This window comes from Leucoraja erinacea, chromosome 32 (genome assembly GCF_028641065.1).
Source record: "Leucoraja erinacea ecotype New England chromosome 32, Leri_hhj_1, whole genome shotgun sequence".
Classification (NCBI taxonomy): Eukaryota; Metazoa; Chordata; class Chondrichthyes; order Rajiformes; family Rajidae; genus Leucoraja; species Leucoraja erinaceus.
The window spans coordinates 10979824-11001536 of record NC_073408.1 but is presented as its reverse complement, the minus strand read 5'-3'; the positions used below and the strand labels follow the sequence as shown (position 1 = coordinate 11001536).

The 21713-nt window shown below is 40.8% G+C and overlaps 1 protein-coding gene across 4 annotated transcripts; it reads right to left on the bottom strand.

Annotated features, from left to right (window-relative positions):
* Positions 1-746: 746 nt before the first annotated feature.
* Positions 747-21029, bottom strand: LOC129712367 (uncharacterized). 4 transcript variants are annotated; one of them, XM_055660726.1, is made up of 12 exons: positions 19622-21023; positions 18211-18321; positions 16837-16929; positions 14970-15093; positions 12793-12870; positions 11037-11168; positions 7631-7686; positions 6320-6524; positions 5108-5254; positions 3510-3630; positions 2889-3001; positions 747-2186 (listed from the first exon to the last, which is right to left on the bottom strand). In XM_055660726.1, the coding sequence occupies exons 1-12, from the start codon at positions 19666-19668 to the stop codon at positions 2073-2075; spliced, it is 1341 nt and encodes a 446-aa protein (XP_055516701.1). In that variant the 5' UTR covers positions 19669-21023; the 3' UTR covers positions 747-2072. The 4 variants fall into 4 exon arrangements, with proteins under 4 accessions (XP_055516701.1, XP_055516702.1, XP_055516704.1 ...); XM_055660727.1 differs by lacking the exon at positions 5108-5254 and having other exon boundaries at positions 19622-21029; XM_055660729.1 differs by lacking the exon at positions 3510-3630 and having other exon boundaries at positions 19622-21026.
* Positions 21030-21713: the final 684 nt, after the last annotated feature.

The window sequence follows — 21713 nt, the reverse complement described above, 5'->3', positions numbered from 1 at the left end:
TGTGCAAGAATATTATTTGTACTAGTAAAGCTTTCAGAGTGTCAGTGTGCTTTTTAAATGTGGGTATCATTCAAATGTAGACGGATTCTGCCCTTATCCACCATCCAAATATATCTTACAGAAGGTCATTGAACATGGCCAGTGAACCATGATTACTTTCCACCCCAGAAGTAAAAATGCTAACTGTGGTGCCCGTACTACATTGGAAGTGATATCCTCTCAGCACCCGAATGAATTCATTTAATGTGTAGGAGTTTCACTCAATAACTTAAAAACTCATATGTATTGGATGTTGTTACAAAAAATTAAGTAATAAAAAGGTATAAACAAGAAAGTATTTAGAAGCAGTGTTTAGGATAGCTTTGTTTAAGAAAGAACTGCAGATGATGGAAAATCAAAGGTAGACAAAAATGCTAGAGAAAATCAGTGGGTGAGGCAGCATCTATGGATCGAAGGAAATAGGCAACGTTTCGGGTCGAAACCCTTCTCCAGGTGTATATGAGTGCCAGGTGGAAGTCAGTGTCGGAAATGGTCCAGGTGTATAGGTTAGGTTAACTTTGTATATTTTCCCTTTCATGTCTCATGTAGATTCTTTTATGTTATTATTGAATTTACTTCCACCATTGTCTTCACACCAGCTCATATTTCACAGTATTATTTTTGTTTTCCTCATTTCCACAAATCATCCCCATGCCTTCTTTAATGATAACAACCACTGTTAATCTACTCACTTGAGGCAACTGAAGTATTTTATCATGGTGATGATATTACTTTATTGTCACATGTACTTGGCACAGTGAAATTCTTTGTTTCGCACACAATACACAAAGTATGCAAAGAGTTGCCACGTATAAGGCACTGACAAAGTTACAAAAGTATTCAATATAGCCCGATATAGCTTCGGTCTCAGTCATCACCATTCTAACAAATTTCTTGTGCAATATTATTCACAGGAAATCAAAGTATGAATTTTGAATAAGCTGAAATGTGGCCTGGTCATAGGCACAATAGCCAAGATAGGACTTAATCACGCTTTTTTTATTAAAGCAAAGGTGGAGGCTCTAGTTTATGCATAATCAGTTTTGAGTTATTGTGTCGGCCAATATTTTGTGTTTAAATCTCTGAAGTTGGGCTTGAATCCACCATCCATCTGGCTTGGAGATTAAAGTGCGACCACAGAACCACGACGGTCACCTAAATTGACAGAAGACTAAGGGTAGGCTGGAGATGAATACTCTTTCTCAACTCCTAAACCCACTTGCTGCAAGTGAGAGTCTCTAAGATCAGTCATAGGTACCTTGTAATTTGGCTATTATTCTCCCAAACTACCAGCAATTTCATCACAACTTTCCTCCGTTAAAAAAAACATGTGTTATGTCATCCTTCATAGTTGCTCATCTCGGAGTATCTGTCGTTCAATAAATGAATCTCCTGAACCACTTCATTAGATTTCGGACAGCATCACTTTGCAGTGTCAGTTATTGTCTATTCTGTGTTACAAAAAAACATTTGAACCATGACCAATTCATTTAACATTATCAATTAATCTGTGCATCAAATTCCTCAAAACTGAAGACACTTGATTAGAATTACTGAATGTAGCAATGATCAAGGTATACGGAAGCAGAATGGCAATTGTTAATCTGTGGAGAAGGAATGGTCCTGAAGTCATTTTCACACTCGTACACATGTTGCCATTTCACTGCACAGTGAAGAAGTGCCCAAGCGACTCCTGAAGTGAAAAGATCTTTTGTCAACTGAGTCTTCCATAAATTAAATTCCTTAAAGTCCCCTGAAGAACTGATCAACGGATGCATTGTTTCAAGTGCAATCCTTATAAAAACACTTTACAGCTGAACAAGGTCTTCCAAGAGCAGGGAAGTGTTCCTTTGCTTTGGCCAACTTAATAGCTACTGTTCATCTGTAAGACAGTTAGTTCAAATAACAAATTGAATTTAAAAACAGCTTTGTTACAGAATGTTAAAATTATGAGAAGATGGAAGATATATGTTTGTCTTCTTTTGATGCAGCAAGCTGGAATACAAAGAGCCACCCTGACATCAGCAGCCAGGTCATCCAACTTCATTACTCTTCAATGAAGTCTCTACTTGTCTTTCATACTCGAAAAGATCAGCCATGTCCTCGTCCATATGTTCACTCATTTCTGTCAGGATCACATTGAGCGCCTGTTCAAGATAAACAGAGGGCAATCATTAATTCACTGACAATCTCACTGCAGGGTGGTGGGCAGCGTTACACCATAGAATTCCTATTTTCTCCTCATAACATTCAATGCACATGCAACGTCAAAAAGCCCATAGTGTGTCAAGAGATACAAGAGACTGCAGATGTTGGAATCTGGAGCAAAAATCAAACTGCTGAAGGAACTCAGCGGGTCAGGCAGTATTTGTAGACGGAAACAGAGAGATAATGCTTTGGTTTCACACTGCATGTTCCGACCTGAAATGTCGTCAATCCACAGATGCTGCACAATCCGGCACAATAAGCTTCTTAGCGGTTTGTTGTTACTTTAACTTATCAAGCTAGTTCAAAGTGACCATGTGTCCATGTATAATCAGGGTGGGAACTGAACTAAGTCTGGAGTAGATTATTGGAAATCAGGTTTGAAGCTCGAGGGATTTTTATTGTACATAACTTGTGCTGTATTTGTTCTAAGGGTATTTGGGTATGTAGTGTAGAGCAGCTAGCTTGTTGCTGCTAAGGGATACTGGAAGTGCAAATTGTTTTTTTTTAATCCCCTGCCTTGATAATTGTAAAAATAATAAATGAAAATTATTATTGAGAAAAATAATGGCTTTACAGAAGGGGAAGGATTTAACATCCCAAAAGGAAATAGTGGGAATCAGTTGTAAAAAATATGGACTCACCACATCAGTAAAAGCCTTCACATGGTAATCCTTCAGTGCCACATTGTCAATGGTTGTACAATTGGAATGGCTGATGTTGAGGTACTGGTCCAAAAGGATGTCAAGCATTGAACCTGAAAAAGGATGAGGTAACTCTTCTCAGCTATCAACCAGCAAAGAAAGATCCTGTGACAAAATAAACGAAACATTCATTGCGAACTTGCTTGAGAATACACCTGCTCAGCTCTGTTGCAGTGATATCATTCTCAGCTGACTGGAAGTTATGAACTCTTGCGCTTCAGTGCAATTATAAATCAATTAGTATTTCCAAATAGAATCCCCCCCCCATTTCTTCACATCCTGCCATCTTTTCGACATTATAGTCTGGGTTTTGGGCTGCAAATTCTGCAACATGTCCTCAGCAACACAAAAGATACAGAGGAAAGGATGGAATCTCATAAGCACTCGTATTTCCCTCATCCTTTGCTGGGAAACCTTTGGCGTCATATTACAATAAACTCAGCATGTGGGCAGAAAATGTGAAAGCCCTAGATGCAGCACTGTTGCTCCATTGTCAGTACATTGTTAGTTGCTTATCCCAAGCCTTCTGTTGTGTGTGGGTGTGAGTAGAATAGAACTTACTGTCTAACATCCTGTCCAGCTCAACCTCTTCAGAGAATGCTCTCCCTTCATTTCCCAAAGCCTTCAACATAATCTCCAAAAGAAACATGTCAATCAGTCGCTTGCCAGCATATGTTCTGACCTGCACAGACGTATGCTAATTAGTAATGCTTGATTATGCTTGTGGTTTTACAAAATATTGTTCATTGATATAGTCACGTCCTACATTTACAGATTCTACCATCTCTTGCATGAAATACAACATATCTGGATGAATCAATTTCCTACACAATGCATCTATTCACTATCAATAAACATCATGTTCACTAAAATGCAAGTCCCGATGGATCCTGGCCTGGGTCTTTGCAGGAGCCAAACGTTGCGATAATATTTATTTCTTTATTTGGCATTTTTATGGCTGTCCCCATGAAAATTCTCCAAGTGACAGGAGATACACTTCCATTTTATTTATAACGTTCCCCTTAATCCCTCAAACTTTGGCTGAATCAACACTGGAATGAATCTTGGCACTAACATTTGAATTCACGATCTACAACTTAAAAACATTTGATTGAAGAAGTCATAGGCATCCTCTGCATTTCTTCAGAGGTATACTGCATAACAGTCAGCCAGATATTGTGCAAGTCAGAAATGTCCTCAAGTTGGGTATTTGTGATCACATACACATACGAGAGGAATGCAGTGAAATGCTCAAAGCTGGCATTGCTTACGCTATAATCTAATGCAAAATTCAAACAACACTCACCCCAGCAAGAGCAAACATTGGATAGAATTTTTTACAAATACTTCTTTGGTATGACTGTATCGCAAACCAAATTCCTCGCATGTTGCAAAACATACTTGGCTAATAAATTACGATTATGATGTTCCGGTAGGCGGCGCGGCTCTGGCCAGCAGCGGCCTCTGCAGCCTGTCCGCGTTTTTATTATTTTTTGTCTGTGTTTTTATGTAGTGTTTGTTATTTTATGTTGGGGTGTGTGTCAACCTTCAGGTGCAAGTATTTGACTGCATAACCCGACCTTTACCAGCTCAGTCGTCGTTGACGAGGAGCGGCCTCCAACGAAGAGACATTCGGGTGTCGACTCAGAAATGTCGCGGAGGATGGCCGGTCCGGAGCGGTGGAGGAGCGCTGCTATCCTGTTGCCAGCCGGAGAGTCGGAGGCTCTCTACAGGTCTGTGGACGACGGCCCGAGCCCACGGCTCCCTGGGGGGAGACCGCTTTTCGGGGCTTCTGCCTTCTCCCGCCCGAGCGGGGTCGAATCCAAGGGGGCCACATTTTAATGCCGCGGACTCTGCGAGCGCACACCGGGGGCACCAAACACCAAGACTTACTCTGCGACCTCGCACCACCCGGCTGGCTTTAATGGCCGTGGGACAATCGCCATCGCCAGCAAGAGACTTTGAACATTGGATAGAGTGCAGTTTTTTTGGCAAATCACTTCTGTTGGTATGACTGTTAAATCGCAAACCAAATTCCTGTGTGTTATGTTGCAAAAACATACTTGGACCTCCAGGGGTCCAAATGAAAAAAAATTGACGATTCTGATTCTGATGATTATATATGCAAAGGATCCATCACCATCACCATCACCTCTTACCTCCCCTAGCTGCTGTTCATATACTTTAGAGGCATGTTCACTTAACTCTAGCAGTGCAACATGCCTCATTTCCTCATCTAACACGCCTGGAAGGATATCTTCCTGCAGGATCTCCTCCAGCAGCACCTCATGTACTGCTTCTTTCACCTGTGAGGTTAATAAGTGGGGTTAATTTGATCAGTGGTTGTGCAGTTACAGCCACCTACTATGAGTACACTTAAGACAGATTTATACAAGTAGGAAAACTACTACTTCTGGACTGACAGCACTTCATAAACAGAAATGAAGCAAAACCTATGATACTATTTTTGACAGTATCGATTAAGGAATAATATTTTCTGGAGAGGACTTTTCCTCTTTAAGCTGACCCAGGGTATTGAATTATTAGCTCAAGGTCCACTCTTAAAATGTGAGCCTAAATTCCAGTCCCACGATGTAGAGCAGTTCTGGAGAAAGTTTGCATGGTGAAGTCTTTTTGATGAGATGATTAACCAAGAACTTGAAAATCCAATGCTACTTTTGAAAAAAAGTGCTTAATATTATTTTGCTCCCAACCGACATCATTGGGTTTTTTGCAAGTTCCCTCTGTGGTAACACTGATTACACTTCAGAGGTTCCATATCTACCATAGCTTAAAATCCATATTAAAACTTCACACATCATTTTTCCAGTAGGTAGTATGCGTAAAGGTTATGAGCTCAAGTGCCACCCCATAGACTTAATCGCAAAGGTCAAGGCAGATGCTTCAGTGGAGTACTGAAGGAGTACTGCACTGCTGGGGGTTTATCTTTGCTGTGAGACATTTAGCAAAAAAACTCAAAGGGAAGCAAAGAAATCCCTGCTTAATATCTAACCTTCATTAATACAGAAATGCCTGATTTATTATCACATTTCTACTGGCAGGAGGATGGTGCACAAAATGGCTTTCAAGTTTTACCTTATGCATCAGTGAAAATATTTTAAGCATTAATTGTGAGGTACTTTGAGGTGCACATAATCAAAAACAAAGGAACATTTCTCTTTACTTGTTTTTTTGAAATCCCCAACAAATAAAATAAATTTTCTCTGACTATTATTTTGATAGTATAATATAATATGACAGAAATATTTTTTCAATGTGCTGCTGGGTCAATAACAGATTGTCAATAAGAAAGATGTAACATGATACATTCACATTAACGTGGTACTTCTCTGTCTAACAAGGAGACCTACAATTTGTGGCAGAATTGGTATAATCGTCTCCTCTATTAGCTCTGTCAGAAATTCACTGATGATGATAGAGGTCAGGTGAACGTTGGCAAACTCCTCAAAAACATTTCTGATCAATCCTCTTGTGAGATCACAGATTTCTTCCTCCAACAGTGTTTCCAATATTGACACAGCTGGCCGTGGCTTGAATGCACCTAGTTGATCTATTCTGTAAAATATAATTGGAAAGTTTGAAAAATCACCCAGAAAAGTTTTAAAAAAAAAATCATACCACAAGCTAATAACAGATGAGTAGCAATTGGAGGACAAAACACTGCGAATATTGTAAATCAGAAACACAAACAAAAATTGATGAAGGAACTTGGTGGGTCAAGCAGCATCAGTCAGTAGTAGGTCAAGGAACCTTCATCAGACCCCTGGAAAAGTAAGAAAATGTGTTACGTTGCAGAGGGATGGAGAAGCTGAGGGATGGAGAAGTGGAGAGATCATAGTGAACATCAGTGACAGGGTGCAGACAAAAAATATTAATAATTACTTTAAAAACTGACGGATGGAAACAGAACAAAGGGACAAATTGATAAAGAAAGATACTGCCACATCTGCCGAGAGAATAAAGAGTAGTTCCATGAACTGGTTCAATGTACTCAGAAGAATAACAAACTTACACAGAGCATCATTGATAGAGTACTGTAGGAGGGCAAGACAGATGTAAAATTGGTGTGAAATTGAGAACTAAAGTGAAGAGTAACAGGAATTTCAGGGATCTTCTTGCACACCGAATAGAAGCGTTTTGCAAAGAAGTGATCCAATCTTGACTGGTGATCCGAGCAAGGCAGAAGAGACCGCAGGCCAAATACAAAGCACTAAATTGGAAGATGTGCAACAGAATCCGTGCTTCTCCAGGATGGACTGCATTGGCCCTGGAAGATAGCATGGAAGAGATAAAAGGGCAGGAGTTGGATTTTCATTTGGATGGGAAAATGCCAAATATATAAATAAAGTGAGGGAACGTCCACAGACAGCCCCTATTTCCCAATCCCTTTCCCCACCATTCTGGTTTTTGAAGGGGAAATGGATTATGTGCAGGTACATAAGCAAGGATCTTGGCATCATGTTCGGCACAGACACTGTGTGCTGATGGGCCTGTTCTTGTGCTGTACTGTTCAATTAAACTCCTGGATACAAACTGGTTACAGCATTTCTGACATTACAATCGTGACTGTGGTTCAAAAGTATTTTATTGTGAAGGACACTGGGGCATCAGGAACCTATAAAAGCAACAGTGTAGATGTTTCATTTATTCATTATACTTGCCGCAATTCATTCTGAATGTGAGATTTCTTCACTCTCTGTGCATATACTGGCTGATGCTGGGGGAAAAAAATATATAAGAAACATATTTTAAAAACTTTTCAATGTGCTTATTGGCACAGAGAAATCATCAGACTGGGAAACGATGCAGACTTTTTCCCTTTCGATATTACTGACTTAGACATGGTCGTACATAATAACAATTTGTGGATCACACTAAGTTTGGAAATGTGGTAAACAGCAAAAATAGTAATAAACTACACAACATATGGAATGACTGGCTTAAGATGTGGGTGTAGAGTGAGTGGTGATCCAAAGTGGTTTATAAAATCACAATGGCCATAGATGAGGTGAATAGCACAATCTTTTCCCCAGGATTGGCAAGCCTAATACAGGCTTGAGGTGAGAGGGGAAAAAATTAAAAAGAGACCTGAGGGGGCAGTCTTTTCACAAAGAGAGTGGTGTGTATATGAGAGGGCGAAGAGGATATGAAAATTCCAGAAAGGGTACAGAGATAATTTAGTAAAATAGTTTCAGGGACAAAGGATTATAGCTCTTAGATTAAAGGAGATAATTTGCAGGTTGTTCTCCTTAGAGCAAACAAAAGATGAAGAGGAGATCTGATGAAGATGTACAAGAGCAGCTCCGTTAGCAGATGGGCCAAGGGCCAAGAAGCCAATGAATGCAAGTCCAATGAATGAATCCAAAAACGGTGCATGGGGAATATGAGATTTTCTTTCTTGCAGAAAATATTTGAAATTCACTGTCTAGAGCCACGATGGACAAGGAAGCAATCAGTGTCATCAAAATAAATTTTAAAAATCGGCATTTGTGAGAGAAATAATTATAGGAATGCGAGGGAAAAAAAACGATTCCTCTGAAAGAAGTTGCCACGGACTCTAGGACGCAAATACTTTCCTTCTCTATTATAATCATCCCAGAATTCTGTATTTGAAAGTATAAATATGGGTTTCATTCACAGGTGACTCCAAAGATCTTCAGGCTCAAATTTGTGAATGGTTTCTTTCTAAACAACAGCTTCATGCACAATGATGCTGTTCATTCACTCTAGTTCTAATGTGTAAATGTAAAGAAGGCAGGTTTTGGAATAATCACCAGATATTGCCTGTACGGACATTATACAATAAACTGACTTTGAAACCATATACAGACACAAACAGAGGTCATAAAATGGGCTAGATGCAAAAGGTCTGGCTTAAAAGGTTATCACCTTACTAGAAATACAACCTGGGCATGGTTGAAAGCTAATCATTAGTTAGATTTAGCTCTTATGGCTAAAGGAGTCAAGCACGCATACGCGATAAGGGGGAAAAAGCAGGAATGAGGTACTGATTTTGGATGATCAGCCATGATCATTTTGAATGGTGGTGTCAGTTCGAAGGGCTGAAGGAACCTATTTTCTACGTTTCTATTCCAATTTTTAGGAGAGGAACGTTGGAAAAGGAGGGAGATGAACGATATATTACGGAAAATTCAGCAGCGAGAAAGTATTTCAGCACACAGGGAACATAATCTGATTGAAGAGAGAAAAAATTGCAGGACTCCGATGGGAGTTGCCCAAAATACTATCCATCAGCTGCAAGATGATTAACAAAATGTGCAAGGATAAAGCTCAGGGAACTGTAGCAAAAACATGAGGGTCATTTGAGTGATTGTTAATTTCACCGTCTTGGAGTTGTAGAACAGTTCAATAGACAATAGACAATAGCTGCAGGAGTAGGCCATTCGGCCCTTCTAGCCAGCACAGCCATTCAATGTGACCATGGCTGATCATCCACAATCAGTACCCTGTTCCTGCCTTCTCCCCATATCCTTTGGCTCTGCTATCTTTAAGAGCTCTATTTAACTCTCTCTTTAAAGCATTCAGAGAACCGCCTCCATCGCCTTCTGAGGCAGAGAATTCCACAGACTCACAACTCTCTGTGTGAAAAAGTATTTCCTCATATCCGTTCTAATCTGACATGAATTGAACATCGTCAGCATAGTGATCATTCCACGATTTGACAAAACATTTGAGAGGGAGAAGAAAGGGTAACGAAGCAATGTTAGGAAAAAGTTAGGCACAACTCTGTGGAATAAGAAATAAAGTGAGCACAGCAAACTGGGCTCAGCTGTTAATGTGTAACCTTGGAGATAAACAATGGTGAACAAATATGATAAGAAATAACTCTGCATTTACCATACATTGTAGACGATACAATAATTTTGCTGCAATTTTCTTTACTGATAACATTAATGCATTTTGTGAGTGCTATAGATCTCCCAGACTCCACTCCCACTACGCACACCCAATTTCCAGTATTGTACAACAAATCTAGTAGTTGAAACAATTCCATCACAATCAACATTTATATTATATTTTTTAGCAAGGTTTACTAAATCGGGCTACCTGGGTCAAACATGATAGCTACTTACTCTGCAATAACGCAGTTCATCAGAAAACACAAACTAAGATTGGAACTTTGTAGATCCTTCTGACAGTTACAATATATGACCCAGGTCTTCAGGAAATATCTTATTTAGAGTACTATACACTGCTTGTAGTCCCACATTAGTGAGAAAATCCATCAAGTCCTTAGTAGTGTTCTCAATTTGAAATGTCATGTACAGTTTCACTCTCAATATCAATAAATACAGTTTGTTTACCATTTTAGTCCCCACATATCTTGGTCAAACTACTCATTTCTTTGTCAGGCCACCCCATGTTATGCACAGTTAAAGCTTCCACATTGTAAAAAAAAGATTCAGAAACAATGCACAAAGATTAAAAACGAGTGACAGAGATGATAAAAGACAAGAACAACTAGAAACATAGATATAGAAACACAGAAAATAGGTGCAGGAGTAGGCCATTCAGCCCTTCGAGCCAGCACTGCCATTCAATATGATCATGGCTGATCATCCAAAATCAGTACCCTGTTCCTGTTTTCTCCCCATATCCCTTGATTCCGTTAGCCCTAAGAGTTGTATATATCTTGAATATAACCGCTAGGATGCACTTTCTCTTTGGAAAAGTGACAGTTACTATTATGGGAATAAACATAATTAATAAATCTAATTGAGAATTCAAAGGAAAATATATTAAACTAAGAGTGGTAATTATGAAGGTCACGCTGCCGCAAGGAGTGATAGTCGTGGATAGCAATGATATGTTTAATAAGCTGTCAGATAGAGACGAGTAAAAAAGTGAAAAAAAATAGAGGGATATGCTAACACAGTTGGATAAAATACATTGGAAAATAAATTCAAGTGTGGTACGAACATTGGAATGTTTACGGCAAAAAGCAAATTTTAGCACTACATACATTAGGTATAGAAACTATTACACAGCAACCATACGTCATCTGAATAAAGCTTTGACAATGACAATATCGGCTCTGGGCAGTACCTTAGTGTTGTCATTTAATAGCAGTTCCATCAGGATGTCAGGCACCAACTTGTCTTGAATCACCTCCAAAATAATTGCATCAACAAAGTACCAGGCAAGGTTTTCCTTGAAGGGATAGTAGGCTGTTAATTCCTGCAGTCAAATGGAATAATGTTACATGACCAGAGGACCTATCAACACCATCCAATGGATTTTCCACTGTGGCAAATTCCTCCAATTGTTTATTGCTTGTATTCTGCAGTTAGTAGAGCATAGCAAAATGATTTGAGTATAGGAGCAGGGAGGTTCTGCTGCAGGGTCTTGGTGAGACCACACCTGGAGTATTGTGTACAGTTTTGGTCTCCTAATCTGAGGAAATACATTCTTGCCATAGAGGGAGTACAGCGAGGTTCGCCAGACTGATTCCTGGGATGTCAGGACTTTCATATGAAGAAAGACTGGATAGACTTGGCTTGTACTCGCTAGAATTTAGAAGATTGAGGGGGGATCTTATAGAAACTTACAAATTTCTTAAGGGGTTGGACAGGCTAGATGCAGGAAGATTGTTCCTGATGTTGGGGAAGTCCAGAACAAGGGGTCACAGTTTAAGGATAAGGGGGAAATCATTTAGGACCGAGATGAGAAAAACATTTTTCACACAGAGAGTGGTGAATCTGTGGAATTCTCTGCCACAGAAGGTAGTTGAGGCCAGTTCATTGGCTATATTTAAGAGGGAGTTAGATGTGGCCCTTGTGGCTAAAGGGATCAGGGGGTACGGAGAGAAGGCAGGTACAGGATACTGAGTTGGATGATCAGCCATGATCATATTGAATGGCGGTGCAGGCTCGAAGGGCCGAATGGCCTCCTCCTGCACCTATTTTCTATGTTTCTATGTTACCTCACAGCCCCAGTGACCTGGTTCAATCCTGACCTCCATGCTGTTTGTATGGAGCTTGCACATTCTCCCTGTGAATGTGTGCACATTACTTGGGTGCTCATCCAAAAGATGTGTGAATTTGGTAGGTTAATTGACTACCATAAATTGTCCCAAGTGTGTAGCCGAGGAATAGAAATTACAGGAATGTGGTGAGAATAGTAAGAACAATTAATAGTAGTTCTGCGAGACGAATAAACTTGATGGGTTGAAAGCAGAAAGGCAGGAATTTAAAAAACTGTGCCTTGCACATCCTTCATATCAGGGAGTTTATAATGTCATTTCTTCTAAGCGCTACTTTACAATAAGGTACATTACAGTGAATATATTCAGTAATTTTATTTTGTAAATACCTGATCTCTAAAATAAAACAACAGAAAATGCTAGACAAACTCATCCGGTGAGTCAATATCTGAGTAATTTGAAATAGCTAACATTTCAGATTGAAGATCCTGCATCCAAACTGATGAAGATCCTTCTGTTCTGCTGAAGGGTCTTCCACTTGAAATGTGAACTGTCACTCTGTCCACGGATGCCGTTTGGCCTGCTGAGCTTTCCCAGCATTTTCTATTTTTTTTTCAAAACCTCACAATATCTGGCAAATTCTTGGAGCAGGAAGAACTATTTTGTTGCATTTCGTTGTCTCTGTACTGTACACTGACAATGACAATTAAAATTGAATCTGAAATTGAATCTGAATCTGAACTAAGGGGGGGGGGGGGGGGGGTATTGGAGGGTTGAAGTTATTTTTCCTGGCATCTTATTTCTTGTGGTACAGATGAAGAGGTGGAAGCAAAACCCCTCAAAGGCTCAGCCACAGATGAAGATGTTTTGCTCTCTTACCCTCTCAAATCCTGAACTGGGGTTCCAAGTTCTTGTTGACACCTTATAGTCTTCTTCTCGTCTTCTTAAAGATGTATTCTAAAAACAAATGAAATCGTACAATTAGTTTTCCTTTCTTTATCCCAAAGTAATCGTTCTAGTAGAAAACACCAAAGACAATAACAGCAGCACACTTCCATAAAAAAGTGAGATTTTCTCACTATCCTGACCTCGATTTCTGCATGAAGATTGAATGTTCTCCCTGTGACCGCATCAGTTTTCTCCCGCATCCCATAGACCTGTGGGTCAATTGGCCTCTGTAAATGGCTCTTAGTGTGTTGGAACTGGATGCAAAAGTGGATTAACATAGAACTAGTGTGAAAAGGTAATCAATGATTGGCATAGATTCTGTGGGCCAAAGGGCTTGTTTCCATGTTGTATCTCTAAACTCAAATAATCCATTAGTTGTGTAGGAAGGAACTGCAGATCCTAGTTTAAACCAAAGATAGACACAAAAATCTGGAACAACCCAGCGGGACAGGCAGCATCTCTGGAGAGAAGGAATGGGTGATGTTTCAGGTTGAAACCCTTCTTCAAACCCTTCTTCAGACCCTGAAGAAGGGTCTCGACCCGAAACGTCACCCATCTTTAATCTTTATCTATCTTTAAAATGTCTATCTTTAACCTAATACTTGTACGGTTTGATGCTAGTGGTCGAGGGACACTGGGAGACTTCCTATCTGTCGTTCGACAGTGCTCTGGCATTCTTTTCTGGATGTTTTTCAAAGTGTGCATGGACATCAGCATCCTCTGCTTCTAAGATTGCCCAATAACATCTATACATGCGAAAACATGTGTTTACAAAAATCAATAACATTTTAAATGCTTTTGGGATTCACAGAGTGGTGGTAATTTATATCACTATTCTAAAGTGCTGGTTCAGGTTGTGAACTTTGCCATACTGCAGAGAAAAGGCATACTTTTGTTTTTAAATTCAGTTTTCAAGATTTGCGCATTACTAGCATAATCAGTATATATGTCGTTCATCCCTAACTGCCTTGAGAAAGTTATGGTGAGGCATCTTCTTGAATTGCTACAATCCTGGTGAAGACAGTTGGGGAGGTATGATGAAGGAACAGTGCATGTTTCCAAATCAGGACAGTATACAATTTGGAGAAAAATCTGCAGGTGGCAGTGTTCACATGTGTCTGAAGCCCCAGTCAGTTTTGGTGATAGAAGTTGCATGTTTGGGAGGAGTAGTCAGCGTAGCCTAGGAGAGTATTTTACACATGACGCATGTTGCAGTCTTTGCATTCTGGTAGTGGAGGGAATAGGGTGGTGATGAGGTACCATCATCTAGGCTGCTTTGTCCAGGACAGTTTCAAGTTGCTTGACAATGGTTGGCACTGCACTCATCCAGCCAAGTGGAAAGTCGTGATCCTAACTTGCACCTCATAAATGAAGGAAAGGCTGGGGACATCAGGAGGCAAATCTCTTGTCACCGTATACTTAGCCTGTGACTTCTCAAGCAGGTAGTTAGAATCTCTTGCTGGAAATGGTCACTGCCTGGCACTTTTGTGACATGAATGCTACTTGCCATTTATCAACCAGAATACTGTCTATGTATTCTGAAGAAGGGTCCTAACCCAAAACGTCAGTCTGAAGAATGGTCCTGACCCGAAATGTCACCTATCCATGTTCTGCATGGCTGCTGCCTGACCTGCTGAGTTATCCAGCACTTTGTATCTTTTTATTAATACTGTCTCTGCCTTGCCGCAGGCAAACATGAACTGCTTCATTTGGTGGGGAGTTCTTGCTGCATGCAAACTCAATGTGCAATGCAACATAGTAGTAGTCGTCAAGAGGGAGAGGAAAAAAACAAATTAAATTTGTGCTTCTAATTGCTTTCCATTAAGACCTTTCGGGACTTGTGGATGCCAAATTACTACTTCATCACACTTAACTGGAATTCCAATACAATTAATTAATGCTTCAGCAATCAGTGCCACTTACAGAGGAGAAAGGTGACTTTGCTGAGATACTAAAGAACATTCGGCACAGTGGAAATGTTCCACATTCCAGCAAGAATGAAAATAAATGGAAAATATGAAAGAGAAACCGACTCATCAGAAAACACCACAGCCAAAGCCATTCATGAAGAATACTGGCATATTCAGCCTCCTCTGGCAAAGTCTTACCTGCAGAGGATGATCCGTAGAGCTAACTATAACAACATCAGGGCTGGGAGAGAATTTTAGATGACTGATTGGCTGCTGAAAGTTGCTGTGCATCGACTTACTTGGTGCATCTTCTTTGTTCAAACTGCACAATGAAAGAAAGCAAATCATTGATCTTAACATGTCAATGGCAAACAGTAATTCTTACACCATTTTAAATTGCTGCAAGACCTCTCGTCAATATGTTTTCCTCAAGTTGCACCTCCAAAAGCTTGTTATTTAGTCATTCATATCATGGTTATTTGTGGAAATTCACAATGGCTGCCACATTGGAGACATGTGCATTTCAGTTATTTAATGTGTAATGCATTTAACATTTTATTAATGTCACACTTGTAGATATCCAGTCATATTGTCATGTTCAGATGAAAGAAAAAAAATTTGGGCAGACTTAATCCAATGTAGCGGGAATAAACAAATACATGTCCCTTTGTGCAAATTGGCAAGAAAACCGCTTTATGTCGTACCCACAAGCTCTTTTTACCCATAACCATCACAATCTTTTCTGAGGCACAACTACTATAGGCAAATTTTGCTTAAAGTTTAGAGATACAGCATGGAAACAGGCCAAAATGTAGAAACAAAGAACTGCAGAAGCTGCTTTATACACAAAGAACTGTCCCGACCCAAAACGTCAGCTATCCTTTTTCTCCAGAGATGTTGCTTGACCCGCTGAGTTATTCCATCACTTTGTGTCTATCTATGGAAATAGGCCATTTGGCCCACTAGGGCCACGATGACCATCCCGTTCAGACTAATTCACTGTTATCTAACTGTCTCATCCACTCCCTACACATTAGGGAGAATTCACAAAGGCCAATTAGCCAACAACCCTTTGGGATATGGGATGAAAATAAAGCACTCGGAGGAAACCCACAGTTACACAGATAGAGCCTCTGGTGCTGTAAGGCAGCAGCCCTGTATTGATCAATCAACTTAGAAAGTTCCCTCATAAGCAAATGTTATTGAAGGGGTAAAATTAAATCTCTATACTCGTCTTGGATATTGCATTTTTTAAACAACAATCTATCAACAGCACGCACACAAGGTGGATGGGGATTTAACGTTTCATCAGAAAGGTGTCGGCTCTAAGAATTAAGTACTAGATTAAATCTAGGTGATGTAGTCATGATGGAGCTGGTGAATTATACTTGTTGGTGATGAAAGAATATATTTAGTGCAGCACTCTCTGGAATCGCACCAAGTCACGGTCGTGATGTAAATAATCATGATAGCCAATTTATATCCAACAAGACCAACCAACAAGCGTTTTGTGATATTTGACTAAATATTTAACAAAGCACAAGAAAGACTGCCCCTCAAAAAAGGCAACACTTCCTCCGTTCTGTTCTAAAGTACCAGCCCATAAAATGCTGGTTTAGTGCAGAATTGAGGAAGTGATAAAAAGCTTCCAATCATATTCATCGAATTATGTTTTTTCTTTTTTGTTTTGTTTTTCATTTTAGCATTTTACATTTTTCTTCCCTTATCGAATAAATCTGATAACAAAGTGAAGATATCTCATACGCATTACACACCTTTCAGACCTACAATTAGTCTAGTGATCCAATAATTTCCTGTTTTTTTCAAGATCTCCAATCTCCAAATCATTGTCAGGCCTCGGAATTGCGTTTGGTTGGAATAAGCCTGCAAGCAACTCATGGCTTCCAGGATAAGAAATGTTTCCTCAGAAACATTCTTTCATGTGATGCAAATACTCTATTTTAAATATGAGTCCAGAAGCAGCTATTCCTCATCTATATAATCTAATATATTTTTCACAATGAAAGATCTATTATTATTGCAACCAGATTTGTATTCCCCTTGCCTGTTATTGTACAGTGGAGGAACGACTACCCAGTGATCCCGTCGAAGATCAGCAACGGGTCTTTTGGAAATTGCATCAGATGTAACCACCAACCTAAAAGCGTGAGAGTGTGCAAAAGAGAAAATAATTACCAAGCTAATTGTGGTAAAATAACAAGATATAAACAATTACTATATCTAACATAATATTCACAAGGTATACAATGCAGCACAGCCATTTAGAAACATAGACATAGAAACATAGAAATTAGGTGCAGGAGTAGGCCATTCGGCCCTTCGAGCCTGCACCGCCATTCAATATGATCATGGCTGATCATCCAACTCAGTATCCCGTACCTGCCTTCTCTCCATACCCCCTGATCCCCTTAGCCACAAGGGCCACATCTAACTCCCTCTTAAATATAGCCAATGAACTGGCCTCAACTGCCCTCTGTGGCAGAGAGTTCCAGAGATTCACCACTCTCTGTGTGAAAAAAGTTCTTCTCATCTCGGTTTTAAAGGATTTCCCCTTTATCCTTAAGCTGTGACCCCTTGTCCTGGACTTCCCTAACATCGGGAACAATGCTATTTAATTAGCATATTCCTCCGTTGAATGAGAAAACGTAATGAAAAGTCCGTGCTGACCGACGATCCCCGTACATCAGCACTATCCTACACACTAGGGACAATTTACAATTTTAACCAAGGTCAATTAACCTCCAAATCTGAATGTCTTTGGTGTGGGAGGAAACTGGAGCGCCCCGAGAAAACCCACGCTGTCAAAACTCCGTACAGGCAGCGTCCATAGTCAGGATTGATCCCGGGTCCCGAGTGTTATAAGACAGCAACTCTGCTGCTGTGCCCTAGGAGCGGTTTGAGGGGGAGAGCTGAGCCGTTCTAGTTCACATAATGATGAAAAGAATCAGATCTGAAACTCAGATTTTCTTAACGTTACTGAAGTTAAAGGATTCTGTAAATTCAGATTCAAACTCACTGTAAGCTTCCATTTCTGCCACCCAAGAGACAAGCTTTCATCAGCATCACGATTAGGAGACTTGATGTACATTCCATTGGTTTTACTAGATATGGGGTGAGCTGTTTAAATTGACTTAATACGATAGATAGGGAGGAAATGTTTCACTCCAGAACAAAAGATGAAATGAAGAAATACTTTCTCACACAGATGCCCGGAACTCCCCCTTGAAAAGCTGTGGATACAGAGGGTCTCTTGAAATTTCAGAACAGAGTGTGTGGACTTTGTGGGTTAAGGATACAAAGGACATTCAGCAAACTTGCGTGAATGAAACTGAAGAGCACATCAGTAATGATTTAATCGAGTCGAAGAATAGTGCTCCCATTTTCTGTTCTACAAATAAAATCTTTGAAATAAGCATACCTGGGCAGGTAGGATGGGGAGTGCACCTTCTGCCTGACAAGCTGACTCTTTGGGCGGTCACTTTGATGCGTCCAGGGAACAAGGCCAAGCTGTTGTCGAATGCGATTAAAACTGCAAAGGAATGGACAACGCAATTAGGGGCTTACAGGGTAAAAGAATGGTTACAATCTTTTGATTCTGCAACAGTTTGAGGTAAAAGCAATCCAGCTGGTCCACTCTCCTGCCTTCTTTCCAAAGCACTGCTAATTCTCTCTCTCTGGATATTTATGGAGCAACAAGCGACAAGAGGACTGGGGTGGCACAGTGGTAGAGTTGCTGCTTTAAAACGCCACATCAATCCTGACAATGAGTGCTGTCTGTATGGAGTTTGTACATTCTCCCTGTGATTGCGTGGCTTTTCTATAGGTGCTCCGATTTTCTCCCACACTCCAAAGACATACAGGTTTATGGGTTAATAGGCTTTGACGAAATTATAAATTGTCCCTAGTGTGTAGGATAGTGCTGGTCGGCACGGAGTCAGTGGGCCAAAGGGCCTGTTTCCGCGCTGTATCTCTAAATTCTAAAGTACAAAGAATTAGACTTTATTACTACCTTTGCCAGTACATTACAAATTCTAACCATTTGTTTTGTAAATAAATGTTGCTTCTTTTTACCTTAGATTCCTTTGCCAATCACCCCATTTTATGTCTCCCATTTCTTGACCCCTCTGCCAATCTATAACATTTCCCCTAAAGCGTAGGGAGTGGATGAGAAAGTGGGATAACATAGAAATAGCGTGAACACGTGATCTATGTAAGGAACACAAAAATGCTGGAGAAACTCAGCGGGCGCAGCTGAGCGAAGGAAATAGGCAACGTTTCGGGCCGAAACCCTTCTTCAGATGTAAACACGTGATCTATGTAGCTGTGGGTTGTAGGGCATGTTTCCATGTTGCATCTCTAAACTAAACCTGTATGCACCTATCACTTGCCAGGCTTTGTCCTGTCTCTGCCTCTCTTCCAGCTTTCTTTTCCCTACAACAATTAGTCTGAACAAGGATCAAGAAACGTAGCCTATCTGTGTACGCCCGAGAGGCTGATCTACTCGAGCACTTTTTTTTGTAAACCATCATCTGCAGTTCAGTCTCATACTGCATAAGGGTGAAAGATACGAGATTATCTGCAATGCAGTTGAAGTGTAAATCAGTGTGTGTTGTGAGATAACAGCGCCCACTTCAGTGTGTCTTCACAATCCTGTCAAAATACCTTGAATATTTCATGAATTTCAATGCGTGGAATAACGGAGTGGAGTACTTCTCAGAGTATTTACGACAATTTGGTTCCAATCAAATCCTGATGAAACTCAATCTATATGTAACATTATAGTGTTTTTTGTAACGAGACTTACTGTAAGAAAACAGCTCATTCCTTACCTTTCCTGCAAGTCATCCCATGTTTTCTCAGTTTTATTAGATGCCATGAGTTTAACCCCGAGCGTGAAAACAAATCGGATGTGCTCAAATAAACTCAGCACGCAGCGAATGCACTTTTAAAACAGACCATTTTAGGCGGGTGGCGTCGCTGTCAAATACAAACGTTTATTGATCTTCCTTTTATGGCGGTGACAACGTCTTAAACCACTGCACTCTGCAAGGTCAGGACTTATGGGATGTTGTCCCAGCGACAAGTTTCACCTTTAAAGCATTATGGGGCGACAAACAAAAATCAATAAAGCACGTTTAATACCCAGGCGCTTCGCGTTTGTGTAATCAGATGTCAAGTGAGTATGTCAACTCTCGAGTCCATCACACCACCAATTGTGCAGGAAGGCACTGCAGATTCTGGTTTAAACCGAAAATAGACATAATTCCTCCCCTTCGGTCTCCCGGTGCCGAGCCATGCAATGCCGGTGCCGCTTCGTCCATTGCAACAGCCAAGACACTTCAGAACACTTCATGGCCTGCAAGGACTTTTGTGGTCGCCCTGCCCGTTGACAAGGAGTTGTCCAATGATCAATTCATGTGCAGAGCCTGGATTTATCCACCATCTCTCTCTCTCTCTCTCTTGCCCTGATACTGGAAGGCCGTTGCATCACAAACACACACTGAGATGTCCAGGCCGCGGTCTAACTTCCACCTGCCCGTCCCGACTGCGGGAGCCGGGGGGAAAGGGAGTGAGAGCGGGTCTCACAAACTCCCGTCGGCGAGAGCGGAGGAGCAGGCCCACGGCGCCCCGCTACCCCGGCAACCTGGCCTGCGGATTCCAGGCAAGAATCTATAAACGCAACCTATTCCTTTTCTTCAGAGATGCAGTCTGAGTCAGACCCGCGGAGTTACTCCAGCACTCGCTGTTTATATTCGGTTTCCAGGCAACGCCGGCTTCCCGCAGCATCTCGGCGACGACATCTCATTCACTGCTTTTTCATTCTCATTTTACTTTCCCCTCGGGCCAGGGCCGTCTTTACTAATGGGCACGCTGGGCAGTTGCCCGGGGCCCCACGAGCATAGGGCCCCCATGCTAATCTGTGCATTGTAGAATGTTATTGTAGAACATGAAAGCGGAGAAAAACATCGCAAGTGCATGACGGCATATTCGACATAAAGAAACTGGAAGTGTAGCGGCCCCAGTGCACTGCTTTGCCCGGGTGGGGGCTATAATGCTGTGAAGACGGCCCTGCCTCGGGTTCACCCTCCTCTGGCGTAGTTTCTGTCCTCTTCAAGGTTTAATGAAAAATAATTATACTTTCTCTTCGTTCCCTTTGGGAATCAAGTAGAACTCCCAGATTCTCAAACCTTCCGATTTTCTTGCAGTCTCTGGAAATTAATCCACTACACCCCGTTGCCATTCCGAAGACGTAGGTTCATTGGCTTAGTATAATTGTACAGGATTGTGTCAATCAAAGGTCATGGTCTTTGTGGCTCCGCTCTATGATCTTTAGTGTTAATGTGCAGGGATAACTGGTCAGTGTGGACTCGGTGAGCCGAAAGGCCTGTTTCATGCTTTATCTCTGAACGAAACTAAAAAAAAATGAGGATTCGGTATTTTTTCCAATTTCTTACTTCATATTCATTTTATTGGTATTGGCCAATGACTAGACTGGCCATGTGGAGGGGTTGTCATGCGTGTCATATGTACGACAACAGAACTATTAATTTCTTACTGACAGCAGCATTAGAGGCCTGTAAATACTATACACATATTTGATCAAATATGTAATATTTTGTTTTGGTATGGGATTCATTTATTCTGAACCAACTGCTGATGAGAATGTGAGGGTCGTATTCTGTGCACTCTTAATGCCTCTCACCCATACCATATTCTCCAAGCACCACATCTCTGTATAATGGTTCCTCTCAGGCTGAATTTGTGTGGGACAGCATCTGTCTGAGAATTTACCAAGCCCCAACAGCAGCTTGGCTAACTTCTCATAAGTACATAATGGAAATGGTCTACAAAATGGGCTTTGGGGAGGGAATTCATAATTAGATACAACAGTCATCAGTAGTACTGAACAAACCCATCCTT

What these genes read in the sequence shown, in the direction of transcription:
- LOC129712367 (XM_055660726.1), bottom strand. Translation starts at nt 19,668, where the DNA reads ATGGCATCTAATAAAACTGAGAAAACATGGGATGACTTGCAGGAAAG. An exon ending in TGGGATGACTTGCAGGAAAG is followed by an intron (nt 18,322 to 19,621) that starts GTAAGGAATGAG and finishes ATTCCTTTGCAG; the next exon opens with TTTTAATCGCATTCGACAAC. An exon ending in CCAGTTCAGGATTTGAGAGG is followed by an intron (nt 11,169 to 12,792) that starts GTAAGAGAGCAA and finishes ATTTGACTGCAG; the next exon opens with GAATTAACAGCCTACTATCC.